Source organism: Anabrus simplex, chromosome 3 (assembly GCF_040414725.1).
Source record: "Anabrus simplex isolate iqAnaSimp1 chromosome 3, ASM4041472v1, whole genome shotgun sequence".
Taxonomy (NCBI): Eukaryota; Metazoa; Arthropoda; class Insecta; order Orthoptera; family Tettigoniidae; genus Anabrus; species Anabrus simplex.
The window spans coordinates 98,179,268-98,196,239 of NC_090267.1; the positions used below are offsets into that span (position 1 = coordinate 98,179,268).

General features: G+C 40.2%; 1 protein-coding gene across 1 annotated transcript in view; it reads left to right on the forward strand.

Annotated features, from left to right (window-relative positions):
• The window catches only part of LOC136866023 (ankyrin repeat and SAM domain-containing protein 1A), an 878,495-nt gene that overhangs the window by 779,313 nt on the left and 82,210 nt on the right, over positions 1-16,972 (forward strand). The window contains exon 11 of the mRNA XM_067142633.2: positions 10,736-11,113. Within this exon, the coding sequence (XP_066998734.2) occupies positions 10,736-11,113 (378 nt within the window). The remainder of the gene's footprint in view (positions 1-10,735; positions 11,114-16,972) is intronic.

The window sequence follows — 16,972 nt, forward strand, 5'->3', positions numbered from 1 at the left end:
TCAGGCAGGCTCGGGAACCGAACCGGGATTATCAGGGGGAAAAGCTACTACAATAAACCAGGACGACGGTGATGGAAGGGGGACCAAACATAGTACAAGTTTTTATGCTAGTGGTTTAACGTCGCACTAGCACGTGGAAGGTCTTCGATAACGCAAGAATGGGAAAGGGCTAGAATTGGGAAAGTGGTGGCTGTGGTCTTAATTGAAGTACAGTCCCAGCATTTGCCCGGTGTGAATATGGGAAAGCAAATTAAAAGTAACAAAATGCAGTGTAAATAACAAAAAAAAGTTACATTATTGTAAAGAATGACAATTTGTGGAGCTTCCGTGGCTCACGCGGCAGCGTGCCGGCATTTCACCGCTGGGTTCTGTGGTTCAATTCCCGGCCACTACATGTGAGATTTGTGCTGGACAAAGCGGAGGCGGGTCAGGTTTTTCTCCGGTCTTCTTTCATTCCAGCAACACACTCCAGTATCATATCATCTGTCAGTCAATCATTGCCCCAGAGGAGTGCGACAGGCTTCGGCAGCCTGCACAATTCATAGCCTCGCTGCTAGGCGGGGGTTTCATTCATTCCATTTCTGACCCGGTCGAATGACTGGAAACAAGCTTTGGAGTTTTTCAATCACAATTTGTATAAAATGAAGCTGAAAGTATGCTAATTTGGTATTAAGGTAAGGTGAGGTTGTATGTATTCTACTCGAAGGCAGGTCCGAACTTCCGCAGAGGTATGCCTGAGCCGGAGTTTACGTTGGGTAGGGTGGCCAGTTCCTTTCCACTCCTCCATTCCCTTATTCCCACCAACGGCGCGTGGCAACCCATCCAAATCTTGACCACGTACAACGTTGCTTAACTTCGGAGATCTCACGGGATCCGGTGTTTCAACATGGCTACGGCCGTTGGCAATTTGGTATTATTAAACTCTAAAATATTAACATTACTAAATAGCCTACTGATATACAGGGGTGGTTAACTAAGATGGTCACCTCAACTAAATCCAACATCTCTTTTCACTTCTTCTGACCCCAACTTGGCATGAATTATGTTATCATAGTCGGTGTGATAAAACTGTATAAGACATAAATGCTCGGAAATTGTTTTCTGTATAACTTCTGTTACGTAGTACTTTTCGATAGGACCAATAACATAGGAATTTAAAAATTAAATTTTAGACTCCTTGCCCTAAACTACCATTTTATCCAGCGTGAATAAAGATTATTTATAACTTAGACTGTAGTGCCTTATTCTCAGACTTTACATACCAATTTTCATTCAATTCTATTCACCCATTTTCTCGTGGTTTGGCGTTGATATAGACTTAGCAACAAAAATCGAAATTATGAATATCTCTGTTATCATAGCCGGTACGGTAAAAATGAATAACAGTTAGGGGCTGTACCTTAATTAAGGCCACGGACGCTTCTTTTCCACTCCTAGCCCATTCTTATCCCATCTTTGCCATAAGACCTATCTGTGTCGGTGCGACGTAAAGCAAAAGTGTATATATATGTATGACATAAATGATCTAAAATTTAATTCTATATTGTTTTAGTGGTGTAGTATTCATCGATAGGACCACTAACCACATACATATTTGAGTATTAAGTTTTAGGCCTTCCGCTAGACTACCATCTCACTTGGCGTGGATAAAATTACTCATAGCCCACGTTGTAGTGCCCCATTCCCAATCTTTCTATACCGATTTTCATTAAATTCTCTTCAACCATTCTCTCGTGATGCGCGTACATACATACATACATACATACATACATACATACATACATACATACATACATACATACATACATACATACACACAGCAAATTAAAAGGTACCGTTACTGTGGACACGACCGATACAGAAATACCATTCGTTTTTAATTCTGAGCTATGTACAGATAAAACTCTTATATATATATATATATATATATATATATATAGATTGATTGATTGATTGATTGATTGATTGATTGATTGATTGATTGATTGATTGATTGATTGATTGATTGATTGATTGATTTACTTCACAACGCGTTTCAGAGACCTTGCTCCATCGCCACGTGGTGAAATGGTGGCTTTTAATTGTTGCTCTACTTGATACACAATCATTATTTTAATAGAACTTATAACTGGTAGCAGTTTTTATTATTTCATAAAGAATTAATTCATAGTCACGGACAAGACCTATGGTTAAGATTAGACCTATGGTGAAGTTACAAAAGATGTCATAATTGAATTTGCAGTACTTTTCCAGTGTCAGTATCAGCTGAGATAAAGATTCTATCTTTGTTTCTTTTAGATGGAACAATTCCGTTTTCTACACCTAGAATTAGTCATGGACATTAGGCTACAGATTGAGGGGTGTTATCGTTTTCAAAATCTGCTCAGCAGAAATATCATTAGGGTCAATATTTACACTATTTTTAATACCAGCACGTGGATTAGGAACTTATTGGTGCTGATTTCTGCAAAACTTACGTTTGTTTGAACAGACCTTTTGCCTTAAGTCATGGCTAAAAGCTGAAATAAATAAACTATATTTGAAACAGACGATGCACATTCACTGAATAACTAGTGTTTACAGCACTAAAATAAGAAAACAACTCTGTTTAATCGAAACTATAGAAATGTTTGTTATGACAGTGCTCGAAACCTCTGCGCTTAACGTTCAGGAATATAACAGTGAAAATCACAGCGTTCTAGATCAAAGGGTTCCAGATATTTATATTTTCAAACAGATACATGCCTAAGTTGCCCAGTTTTACAGTTCTGCACAGATATTTTAAGATATTTATTTTAAGTGCTTCCAGGTGGCGTATTAAAATAAATTATACTCCATTTTAATCAGCAGAGTCCAAATAATTGAATGAGGCAAAATTTGGGAAAAAAGTATTTTAAAAACTTTTTTTGTTTCTGACTCCCCTTAAATGGAACTATTCCGTTTTCTATGCCTAGCTTTAGAACCATGGACATTAAAGGTTGAGGAGTGTGGTCGTTTTCAAAATCCAACAAGTAGTATTCAAACATTCTACATTCATCAGTCGTGGACCGCCCTGTTCAAATGAATCACTGATCAGGCGGCCAAGGCACACACTACGTACGAAAATCCTGACATACATAATGCAAAGGTCTTACACAATCTTCGGACAGCTTGGTATTTGCTCTAATCTGCCGTCGTAAGCCTTTATCCGTATTTTCTTTAACTGTTATCGACGATAGTACTAAAGATTTTAAATCACAATGTATTTGCGTGCATGTTTGAAATAAAATGCATCTGTGATGAATTACGGTATGTCCAACAGGCTCACGGATTCATAGGCAGGGCGCACATTGTCCGCCTGTTTAGTGATTCATCCCTCTCGGCTGGAGAACGAAGCATAATAGAAGACATTCCATTCTTGACATGTTCTTGCCGGATGTTGAAAATAATCACACCTCTGATTTTATGTTGTCTGTGACTCTAATGTTAGGTGTAGAAGAGCGTGTAGTTCCAACGAATGCTTCTAAAAAAAGCATATTTAGTACAGTTATGTCAGCAGATACTGACACTGGAAAAGTACTACAGTTTTCGCCATGAGCACCTGGATAACTTCATTAAAAGTGAAAAAAAAAGATTTTCGATATCTCTTAACGGTTTATATGTTATTAGAGGTGAAACCTTGGAGGAGGAGGAGGAGGAGGAGGAGGAGGATGATGATGATGTGGCCTCCGAAGAATCCTGGTCTATCGATCTGACGCCCTACAGGCGACCTGCGCGCCTGTGTTGATATGACCCACCTAAGATGAATTCCAATGTCAAAGACTGCACAAACACTCATCTCTCAAGCTACAGGAATCAACCAATGATAGTTAAAATTCCCGATCCAGCCGGGAATCGAGCTCTAGATTACTTAACCCAAAGGCCAGGATAGGGGCCTACTTACCATTTAACTATAGAGCACCGGACATCACCTAAAAATCCAACCTAGGCCTATTTGGCCACGTCAATAGACCCAGTTCACACGACATGTGATTGTTTTTTCTTCGTCGTATATCCCCACATTTGTCTTAACTAATGCTCCATAAAAAGGTAGATATTGTCATAAATTTTCAGAAAATGAATTGCTGTAATTCCGGATAATGTCGGATATTGTGGCTAAAGTTGAGGCTTTAATTTAAACAGTACAAACGTTTATTCATTATTTTTTTCCTGTGTGCGTATGTGTACTGTATGAAATTACTCATGCGTATTACCAAAGAAACCTGTAATTATCCAGAGGCACAAGTTTTGCCAACTGTAATTAGAGGCGCAATATTAGTTGGTAGCACTTCAAAGTGTGGGATGAGGCCACAAGAGGCGTTAAACTTTATCACTTTATCTCGCCGGGTGAAAGAAGTGGGCGGTGACGGAAATATTAATGCGAGCGACCTCTACTCTTTGCTGTTTGCTTTGGCACTTCACCTCCCCCAACCCCCTTTGCCTGCCAGCCTTTGTCTACGTGATTAAAATTACAACTTTAATTCACCTTTCAACTAACCACCCCTCAAAACTACTTCTTCATTCCCACAGCCCTATGTTTTCCTCCACACCGCCTTCCGTTTCTTGACATGAAAGTTCACGATAACGCTTTTAGTGATGAGCTTTCTGAACAGTGGGGTTTCGATTTTCTTTTAAATATTGAGTGCTGTCTTCTTTTATAACTGGTATATTCCGATAGTTGAATATGACTGAAAACTTCAAATGCCATCTGTTCAGTTTGCAGGAGAGTTTTATTATTATTATTATTATTATTATTATTATTATTATTATTATTATTATTATTATTATTATTATTATTATTATTACCACAAAGGAAGAAAATCTTAAAAAAAGAATGTCTAACAAATTATAATAGCCTACATACCCGTGAAATATGGATATTAACAACCAAGCTAAATGATTTTCAACTACGTTGCCTTCGGTGAACAGGCCTGCTTCGTGTCTTGTACCGTGATTAGATCACGACGTAATGAAGAAATATTTCTAAATCCCAAATCGCAGTACAGTAGAACCTCATTAATCCGGTCCCCATTATTCCGGCCTTCGCTTATTTCGGGCAGTCGTTTAATAATAATAATAATAATAATAATAATAATAATAATAATAATAATAATAATAATAATAATAATAATAATGACAATCCACAGCCTGTTTCCAGTCATTTGACCGGGTCAGAAATGGAATGAATGAAGTCCCCTTCCAGCAGGGAGGATAGCAATTGTGTCGGCTGCCGAAGCCTGTCGCACTCCTATGGGGCAGTGATTAATGAATGATTAATGAAATGTTATTGGAGAGTGTTGCTGGAATGAAAGATTACAGGTAATACCGGAGAACCTGGAGAAAAACCTGTCCCGCCTTCGCTTTGTCCAGCATAAATCTCACATGGAGTGACCGGGATTTGAACCACGAAACCCAGCGGTGAGAGGCCGGAGCGCTGGCACCTGAGCCACGGAAGCTCCTAATAATAATAATAATAATAATAATAATAATAATAATAATAATACACAAATGCAATTACAATTTCAGATCCATGATTTTCGGTTTCGCGTCTGTTGTCAGTGATATAAAATCAACAACTTATTAACTCGTGGAAGAAACCCTTAATAAATAAGGAGGTTGAACCAGATATGGCTGGATTGGAAACAGAGGATTTTCACAACACCCTCCACCGAGGTAGTGAAAATTCAGCAACACTGGAAGGCACTGAGTTATGCCTAGAAGCAGATGAAAATGATCCAGGTTATAACAGAGGGAGAGATTGTTGGAAGTCTGTTCGCTGTAGAAAGCTCTGAAACGGATGATTATGACCAGAATGAAGCAGATTATATGATTAAACCTAAGTCAAAACATATTGAAATTAAAGACCATCTAAACATTGTTACTAAATACATTGAAGATAACAACGATGAAAACATATCTGCATATTATGAACATTTGAGTCATCTGCGCGAGTTAATTATTAAAGAAATGTTGTTAGTTGCTTTACGTCGCACCGACACAGATAGGTCTTATGGCGACGATGGGACAGGAAAGGCCTAGGAGTTGGAAGGAAGCGGCCGTGGCCTTACTTAAGGTACAGCCCCAGCATTTGCCTGGTGTGAAAATGGGAAACCACGGAAAACCATCTTCAGGGCTGCCGACAGTGGGGCTCGAACCCACGATCTCCCGGATGCAAGCTCACAGTCGCGCACCTCTACGCGCACGGCCAACTCGCCCGGTATTAAAGAAATTAATGTCAAAGGAAGGCAACAAAAGATCAGCAGTTTCTTCAAACCAGTAAGCGTGTCGAGTGTGGTCATTGAAGGTGTGCCTTGATTGCCATGTTCTAATTCTGTACTCCACTTGTCATTTCGTAGGGCCTCGTACTGTATTGCATTGTATCTTGTATACTAAATACGGTAAACTTTGTAATTCTGAAATTTAAAATACTGTACTGTACACGCTCTTTTTGTTGAACAGAGTGTTTAAATATGTATATTCGCTCATTTCATAAGTTATTTTGTTTAATCCGGACTTTCATTCATTCGGATAAGCAGCTCGATTTGTTCTGGGTGATTTCCGACAAAAGAGTAGCGTTACGAAAATGTTGCAAGGTTTGGGCTGGGTAGACTTGGGAGAAAGGAGACGAAAGGAGGTATTGAGTAAATTTCCAAATTGTTTGAAATTTAAAAACATATTTAATATTTTTTTAAAAAGCAAAGTCGCCTCCGTATAGACCATGAAGGCCCTAGGAGGAGTGGAAGGTAAAGGCTTCCACCATTGTTAACCTCGGCACGTGATGGGGAAGAGTTGTTAGCTCTACGCCCGGCCGCCTTTGCCCCCAGGAATTAACCTGGTACTCATTCTTGGTGTAGGATGAGTGAACCTCAGGGTCATATGCACCTCCGGAAGTGGAAATCTCGTTTCTTAAATTTTACGTCTTCCTGACGGGGATTCGAGCCCACGTCCTTCCGGGAGAACCGAGCACGCCTTTACCGCCTGGGCCTGGCAGTCCCTATTTAACACTTGCAGTCGATGAAATTAAATTAGGGTCTCTTTCCAGGAACCTTATTTTTGTTTGAAATTGTTTACGAAAGGAGTATCAATCAGTCATCAATCAATCAATCACCACTGATCTGCATTTAGGGCAGTTGTCCAGATGGCAAATTCCCTATCTGTTTTTACCTAGTCTTTTCGAAATAATTGTAAAGAATTTAGAAATGTATTGAATATGACCCTTGGCAAATTATTCCATTCCCTAACTCCTCTTCCTATAAACGAATATTTGCCCCAATTTGTCCTCGTGAATTCCAACTTTATCTTCATATTGTAATGTTTCCTTCTTTTGAAACCGGGAGAGTTGGCCGTGCGGTTAGGGGCACGCAGCTGTGAGCTCGCATCCGGGAGATGGTGGGTTCGAATGCCACTGTCGGTATCCCTGAAGATGGTTTTTCGTGGTTTGCCATTTTCACCCCAGGCAAATGCTGGGGCTATACCTCAATTAAGGCCACGGCCGCTTCCTTCCCATTCCTAGGCCTTTCTTGTCCCATCGTCGCAATAAGACCTATCTGTGTCGGTGCGACGTAAAGCAACTTATTTGCCTACAAACGTCATTCCACGCCATCTCTTCACTGACAGCTGGGAATATTCCACTTAGTCGAGCAGCTCGCCTCCTTTCTCCCAGTTCCTCCCAGCCCACACTTGACAACATTTTCGTAACGCTACTGTTTTGTCGGAAATCATCGGGAACAAATCAAACTGCTTTCGGATTTTTTCCAGTTCTCGAATCAAGTAATCCTGGGGAGGGTCTCATACACTGGAGCCATACTCTAGTTGTAGTCTTACCAGATACTTGTATGCCCTCTCCTTTACATCCTTGCTACAACCCCTAAACACCCTCATAACCATGTGCAGAGATCCCTGCCCTTTATTTACAATACCGTTTATATGATTACCCCAATGATAATCCTTCCTTATATTAAAACCCATAAGGAACTTTCGCCCCATAAAGGCAGTAATTAAACCTGAGAGTAGTTTTTCTATTAGTGAAACTCACAACCTGACACTTAACCACGCTTATTATCATATCATTGCCTACTGTCCTCCTCACAACATTGTCGAGGTCTTCTTGCAGTTGGTCACAATCTTTTAATTTATTTATTACCCTGTACAGAATAACACCATACGCAAAAAGCTTTAGCTCTGATTCCAGTTCGTTCTCATGTCATTTATATAAGAAATCATAAAGGCCCTGAGGAATTCCCCTCTTAATAGGTAAACAACAGATAGGAAATCTGCCACTTGGAAGGCAGCCCTAAATGCCCATCAGTGATGATTGGTTGAGATGGCCTGCAGATGCTCAAGTACCACATGGTCTGTGTGATGGATGACATCCTCAGCCGTATTGCTTGGCTTTCTTGACCGGGTCGACTTTCTGCCGTAGCGGACAACCCCTCGCTGGATCTCACGAAGATGAGTTAACCCATTTCCAGCCTTCAGTCCGGAATGAACATCTTTGGACATGCCAGTGGCATGGCACTCGTGCAAATGAGGATCAGGCAGCCAGATGGCGTCAAATTAAAATGTGTACACACGGTAGCTGAGGCCATACGATTATTATTATTATTATTATTATTATTATTATTATTATTATTATTATTATTATTTCTTTCCTCCTTTCTTTCTTTGTTATGCCCGATCAAGGAGCACGATTGAACTTATTTAGCTTATGTTTCATTTTTCTTCTCCTAAAATCTCTTCATCTACTCGCTCTAGCATTTCTTGCGATCTTATGGACAGGTTTTGTTGGTGGTAGTGCTTGGATGGTGTGTAAAGCTGTGATATTTTTGCTTCACGATTCAGTCCTGGATGTTGGGTGACGTCTCCCAGACATTTGAATTTAGACACTTGGGATATTTTTTGCCATATTGTGTTTTCATAGTTTGCCCATCTACGTACCGAAGAGATCCTTCCATGTAGTGAGTTTACTGGTATGAGATCTGGAGTCCTGTTCTGAATGCAATTTCATGGAGTTTTTCAACGGAAGCAATCGCTTCCTCTCTCTTACGGGACAACACTGGGAAATCATCGACGAAAGCCAAACACTACAAATTAATTTTGTTTTCATTTAGTCTATCTACCAGGGGTTTTATCTTCAACTTCTTTTTCCCAAGTCCTAATTACGTTTTCCAAAACAAGATTAAACAATAAAGGGGACAACCCCTCTCCTTGTCGGACTTCTATTTTAACATCAAATGGTTCAGACAATTCTCATAAGAATAAGACCTTTGAAGTGGTGCCTCTTAGTGTTTGCATGATTAGTTATATTGGTTTCCTGTCTACTTTAAATTTTTCCGGTACACGGAAAAGTGTCGGTCTGTCTATCGAGTCATATGCATTTTTTGAACTACACAAAAGTGATCACCGTTTCCCTTCTTTTACGAATTTCTTTATTATTATTATTATTATTATTATTATTATTATTATTATTATTATTATTATTATTATTATTATTATTATTATTATTATTATTATTGCTAGTTGCTTTAAGTCGCACCGACACAGATAGATCTTATGGCGACGATGGGACAGGGAAGGGCTAGGAGTGGGAAGGAAGCGGCCGTGGCCTTAATTAAGGTACAGCCCCAGCATTTGCCTGGTGTGAAAATGGGAAACCACGGAAAACCATTTTCAGGGCTGCCGACAGTGGGGTTCGAACCTACTATCTCCCGAATACTGGATACTGGCCGCACTTAAGCGACTGCAACTATCGAGCTCGGTATATTATTATTATTATTATTATTATTATTATTATTATTATTATTATTATTATTATTATTATTATTATTATTATTATTATTATTATTATTATTATTATTATTATTATTTACATTGGGACAGGCTTAGAAATGTACGCAAATATTATATCGACGGTGTGTGAACAATACCTCGTATCCCACATTAAACTTACTCTTCCGATCTATTATCCTCATTAAGACTGGTCACGCCTCCCGGCCACACATGGATACTGCACTCCATCAGAACGACGTTCGTTGTATTCATTTTCCTATAAGAATGTATAAGGGAAAATGAACCTCAAATGCATTATACTGTAGGAGTACGTAAATATTTCATGAATATATACATCCCTAGAGTACGGTACAAGAAGGTTCGTCTTCCTTTACATCTTAGCACAGGAAAATGAACGCAACGAACATTGTTCTGATAGATTGGGAGCCGTGACCAGTCTGAAGGAAAATAATGGATTGTGGGATACCAGGTATTGCTCGCGCACCATCGATATACTGATTTGTTTACGAATTTTGAACTAATTTTGCTGTAAGAGAAAAGCAGATTGAACAGTTAGGAACTTAACACCATCCCATGGCCTAAGTTAAAATTATAGATGGTTTAACGGTGTTGTAGGTTGTTATTGTTCAAACAGACTTGTCAAGAACATGAAAATGATTGAGTCGTCTGATTCTCTTAAATGTTGAATTCTTGTTAAAATAACAATACACTCTTTCTCCTACGATGTTATATACATGATGCTGTACAAACTCCTGTCGTTGTAAAAAATGGTTTTCCTGGAACGTTTTCAGTTTGATGAAATACTTAAAGTATTTTAACATTATGATAACAAACATAATTTCTTAAGAAGGCTGTTTCAGGTTATAAATCTGTTTTTTTTTCTCTGACCAGAGAACTAACCTACGACCCTCTGTTCTTTTATTTACAGGGCTCTTCAAGGGCTCGACGTCGCAGGGTGCAGAGACTGCTTCCAGATCATCACCCGCCGAGCGCCCCAAGACACTGCGGCGACTTAAGAACGTGTACGACGCCTCGAGCGGCACAAACGGCAAAGTGGCGATGGGTGCCGAGGACGGTGGAAGTGGAGAGGACGGCAAACGAGCGTCCACGTCCAGGGCGTCCGGTTCTGCGGGAGGCGCTGCTGTGTCTGGGGACAGCAAGGGACCTTCTCTGTCCATCTTAAGCCCTTTCGACGAGCAGGAGGAGTGGGCTAAGATCTCAGAGATCATGGCGTCGTTCGGCACTGGACTGGTGCGAGAGTCTGTCTTCGTCAGTGAGTTGGAAAAGGAGTTCCAGAATCGTTTGGGTGAGTATAGCATTTAATTTCTTTATATTTGATTATTACTGATAGAGTGGCTGTAGTAGCCGTAACTTTCAGCATACGACTCTGTGGACATATAACCATATTCGACACACTATAGCCTACCCGTAGTATTAAAAGAAGCGTTTTGACAGATAGGACTGGAGGGAGGAACATTGTACGTGCCATTGCACGATTTTTGCCACATTTCTATATACCTTCCTCCTTCCCTTCGATTTCGGCTCACTCGTTCGTTTGTTCAGACCGCTATGTTCTGTTGTACGTAACTCAGAAATGAAAGGTTTGGCAACACGAGCCGGCTAGCAGGCTTATCTCCATGGCAACCGCAGTGGGTCCACCGTCGTTTCCGTGGAAACCATACCCCCTACTTCCTTCTCCCCATCCTGGCAGACAGTAAATGGACCTTCCTCTAAGAACTGACATAACGCATCTTTCAATATTACGACTATAGAACAACGTAAAGTGGACAGGGAGGTCAGAGAACTGATCCGCCAGACTCTCACGAACATGGCATCTACAGCGAAATTCCTGGGGAAATCTCTGAGCCTGTCGAAGTGTAGGCCTACATACGGGCGTCGAACAAGGAGACGCCCCTTTTCTATTTAACTTAGTTCTAGGCAAAGTCATCAGAGAATGGCAAAAGAACATCGAAGATATAAACATCGTGAGACACAGGTAGCCTGCGAAATCAAGGTGAAATGTTTAGCTTTCGCAGATGATTTCGCGATTGTCACCAAAAACAAAGAATTAGGTATGCCGTAGAGAGATTACACCAGATAGCCTCAAAGACAGGCCTCCAGATATCATACGAGAAAACCCACTACATGGGAAAACTATAACATAATAGCTAGAAAGACCAACTAGAAATGGAATACGGGACGGTCTGGCAGGTTCCCTCCTTTAAATATCTCGGAGAAGTCAGTCAGCCATCAGGATTCGACATTATAAACAAACCCGAGGTGACATAGACTTCGAATCTTACCGCATCTTGAAAAATCGCACAAAGCAATTAATCAGAAATTAAAAATGTGCATATTTCCGGAATTTTGCTAACAACATAAATTATAATCGTGCATGAGACCAATTTAGAGCCCTGGGGATAGGAAAACATCAACAGTGACAGACAACTCCTGACATTCCACTTGACGAACTGAACGATTACTTTAGTAGATTAAATATTCAACCTACCCGAGTTAACTGCACCGACTCACCGCCCTTCCCTCCAGCCAATCCACCATTCACATTTCACATTGTCACAGAAAATCAGGTTATGAAGGCTTTGTACTCGATTAATCACAGGCCACAGGTGTAGATGATATTCCTATTGGTCTTATACATAACATTATGGGTGCTGTCCTGCCTATATTGACGCACATACTGAACTATTCTGCCTGCTGTCATTTCTTGATGGATGCAGTACTTTTGCATCCATCTCTTGGCACAGGCCAGAGTAAAGTGTAGCTTCCACCGAAGTCCCAGTCAACATCCATGGCTGTGACAATATGGAAGTTGCTGTGGTATGGGTAGTGCTGAGTAATGACATTCAGAGCATGACTAGTGCATCTGAGTGTTATGAAAGGTGCTGCTCATAGGGTCAGTCGTGCTGCAATAGTACTTTCTGACCCAGTGTGGAAAGCAATGGCAAACTACCTCACTCCTCATCTTGCCCAGTACGCCTCATTATGGTGCTGCCATTAGTTTTTGGGTTTTCCTTATAACCGCATAACCTTTGGTGGTGCTATTTGAGGATCCAACCAGCCTCTGGGCTGATGACCTAACAGACAGACACTGAACTATTGTTTACTAAACGGAACTTTCCCAACTGTCTGGAAAACAGCCAATATTAGACCCACAATCACCCTCTGACTATCGTCCGGTGTCCATACTCCCTGCGCTTTCTAAAGCCTTTGAACGTTTAGTACACGAGCAGGTTCTGGAGTACCTAAATAAAAATGCTCTTTTGGACCCTTTGCAGTCTGGATGTAAGAAGGGGCACAGTGCCGCGACAGCACTTTTGAAGGTTACTGAAGATATTAGAAATGCTATGGACAAACGACTGCTTACTATACTTATCCTTCTTGACTTCAGTAGCGCCTTTGACACTGTAAACATTCAGACTATGATAAAGAAAATGGAACTGCTAAATTTTGACCTGGCTGCGCTTAAGTTTTTTAGTTCTTATTTGAGTAACCGTCAACAGCGTGTAACAGTAAACGATAAGGTCTATAAATGGAAAATGAAACTTAGTGGTGCCCCACAGGGCAGTATTCTAGGGCCCTTACTTTTATATATTTATATCAATGACATACCATCTGTGACAGGAAATAACACATACCACCTCTATGCTTACGATCTTCAGATTTGTCGACACTGCAAGACTTCAGACTCAGATGAAACAATACAAGATATTAACAGTGACCTCCGACGACTCAGTATATATGCACAACGAAATCCTCTTATACTAAACTCCACAAAATCTCAGGCAATCATAATTGGAACACGAAAATTACTGAACTACTCAAACAATATTGCAATCCCGCCTATCCTACTGAATGGTAACATTATTCCCTACAATAAAACAGTTAAAAATCTCGGCGTAATTATGATTGAATCACTTGATTGGTCTGATCACACGAAAATCATCTGTAAAAAGATTTTTGGAGCGCTTCACCCTCTTAAACGGCAAAGGGATGTATTTCCATTTGAGCTTAAGGCCAAACTAATACAGACACTGGTTCTCCCTATTCTTGATCATTGTGACGTTGTTTTAGTTTATATGACAAGAGAAGAAACACTTAAACTTCAACGAGCACTGAATTCCTGTCTGCGATTTATTTACAATATCGGGTACGATGTTCATTTTACCCCATTCTATAAGGCTCTCTCATGGCTGAAGCCTGATAAACGTCGGCAGCTACACATTTTAACGATTGTGTTTAGAGTACTAGCGGAAAGTCAGCCACTGTATATTTCTTCTAAATTCACCTTTTTATCATCATTTCACAACTTAAATACACGTTCCAGATCCTCTCTTTCTATTCCAATGCACCGCACAAATAAAATTAATAGATCGTTTGTTGTGACCGGCGCCAGATTATGGAATTCCCTCCCAGCTCAGGTCAGAGGAACTAGCTCTTTACAAAGATTTAAGGTCACCTGCCGAGACTACTTGCTGAGGACAGCTAACTGAATGGCTGAAGTATGAATGTGTGTGCGCCTGAGGATTAGTCATTATTAAGAGTTTTTACTATTAGTTTTATTATTAACTTAGTAATGTATTTACATTTGTTATCAATTCTATTAATTTTTTGTTTGGTTTTAACTATTTTAAATATCTCAGTATTTTATTTATGATTTTGATTAGTATGTGGTTAAGTGGAAGAGAGGGCCTCGAGCCCTAACTTCGCCACTGAAAAAAGGCATACATAAATAAATAAATAAATTACAATAAAAGGATGATACCGCATAACGCGAAACTGAGACAATACAAAACAGTGGTCGTGCCAGAAGTCTCATACGCATCGGAAGCCATAACCTTAGGAGGTCATCCTAAAATCGCAGAAATTGGGAAGCAAGAATGAAAAATTCTCAGATGATATACTGTCCGACGCTGGATTAAGAGGAGAACTGCAAACCTGTGCATTCTACCAGACAGGTTCATTGTGGGTTCGAACCATAAAGTCGGCAGCCCTGAAGATGGTTTTCACCGAGCGAGTTGGCCGTGCGGTTAGGGACGCGCAGCTGTAAGCTTGCATCCGGGAGATAATAATAATCAGTATTCGGGAGATAGTAGGTTCGATTCCCACTGTCGGCAGCTCTGAAGATGGTTTTCCGTGGTTTCCTATTTTCATACCAGGCAAATGCTGGGGCTGTACCTTAATTAAGGCCACGGCCAATTTCTTCCCACTCCTAGGCCTTTCCTATCCTATCGTCGCCATAAGAACTCGCTGTGTCCGTGCGACGTAAAGCTAATAATAATAATAATAATAATAATAATAATAATGAAAAAGATGTTTTCCTTTTCTGTGTAAAAGCAAGCAATCTTGTAGTTTCACGTGACTGTCTCGATGACGTGATAATAATAGCCTCGAGACCTCCAATTTTGCGTGTATCCCAAAACACAGGGACGTGACTTTTCGTTTCAATAATATCATATATATTGGCCGGGATTTGAACCGTGACCGCTTTGGTAAGATGCCAGTAAGAATGTGGTTCTGCTAACACACCCTTCTTCAAGTTTCAAGACGCCAGCTCTGATCTTGACAATGCAGCACGGAAAGCATCTTCGAATGTCTTTTAGCCATGAATTTCTCCGTCTCCCATCTGACCTTCTCCCGTGTATCTTTCTTTCAATAATTAGGTGTAATAACTGATACCGCTCGCCCCTCATGTCCTAGGTATTGCGTTTTCCTTTGTTTTTATAATAAGTAGCAGTTTTTTCTTCTTTGTTTTCTTCTGATGATAGACCTCGACATTTGAAATTTTCAGTATCCAAGGTATGTGCAAGAGACGACGATATATACATTTCATATTCATCGATACGTCTTTCTGTGCTTGGATCCATGGTCCAGGTCTCACATCCATATAGAAGAATAGAGAATGTGCAGCAACGGATCATGCGGATTCTTCTTGTTCTTAACAAATACATCGCAGTTGGGAAATATCCCGGTGGCAATGATCACTTAACAGTAGCGTGGTAAAGTAAAGTTTAAACATAATTACCCTCCTCCTCCTCCTCCTCCTCCTCCTCCTCCTCCTCCTCCTCCTCTTCCTCTTCCTCTTCCTCTTCCTCCTCCTCCTTCTCCTCCTCCATGGAAAGGAAATATTACAACAAATACTACTAGTTTAACATTCTAAATCCAACATCATCATATACAAATTCACGCACAACGTAAGTATTCCCAATGCTTAACACTACAGGGTACAATACAATAGGTTGAGCATTAATATGATTTCCTACCAGCTTAACATTACAACACCGTCATATACAAATTCACATGTACCTTAAGTATTTCAAAATTCTACACTATGACTTGCAGTAGATGGAACGGCTCTGATACAAAATCTTCATCTGACTCCATATTTATATTAAAACATACTTTACTCTCTCGCGCTAACTGTATTTAAATCCACCTTCAACAAACAAGAACAACCACATTTTTAGCACATTACCCCACAATAGTTACTTACTTCTAAGAGCTCTGAATCAACAGTCCGTGTAGACAACAAGTTCAAAGGCTACAAGTGAGTAAGTATTTATAACAGGTCCAATTGCTAGTACTTAGCATTGTAAATACAGCACGTTCGTATACAAATTGACGCATACCTTAAATAATTCAAATGCCTTAATACTAAAAATTACAGTGGTTTGAGCGTTGCATTAATACATGACACCATTACATAGAAATTCACACACAATTTACAGAATGCTGGAATCTAGTCTATTTTTTCCCCCGGAAATTATTAGGTTGAGGACCAGACATGATTAAACAATTTTTTTCGCCTTTTAGCGTTCTATCACCTCCACTTGGTTCGAAGCGGATCTTACGTCATGATATTTGACCTCATTATTTTCGAAAATGAAAGCGTATTCACCTAAACCCTTCTACACGAATTACTGTTGGGTGTCCCCCAACAGGTACATTGACGCTCGTTGAAATCGGTTGGAGGCAGGATCTAGCCTCTCCTTGTGAGTGCCTTAAAATGCTACTGGACTGATCCAGGATCGACCCTGCCAACTTGGGCTCAACAGCGAGCCACTAAACCCGGCAGAAGAGAAAAAGAAAGGAATAGCTTGCCTGTTTTAAACGTCTCTTAGACAATCAGAGGATAAAGTCGATGTAT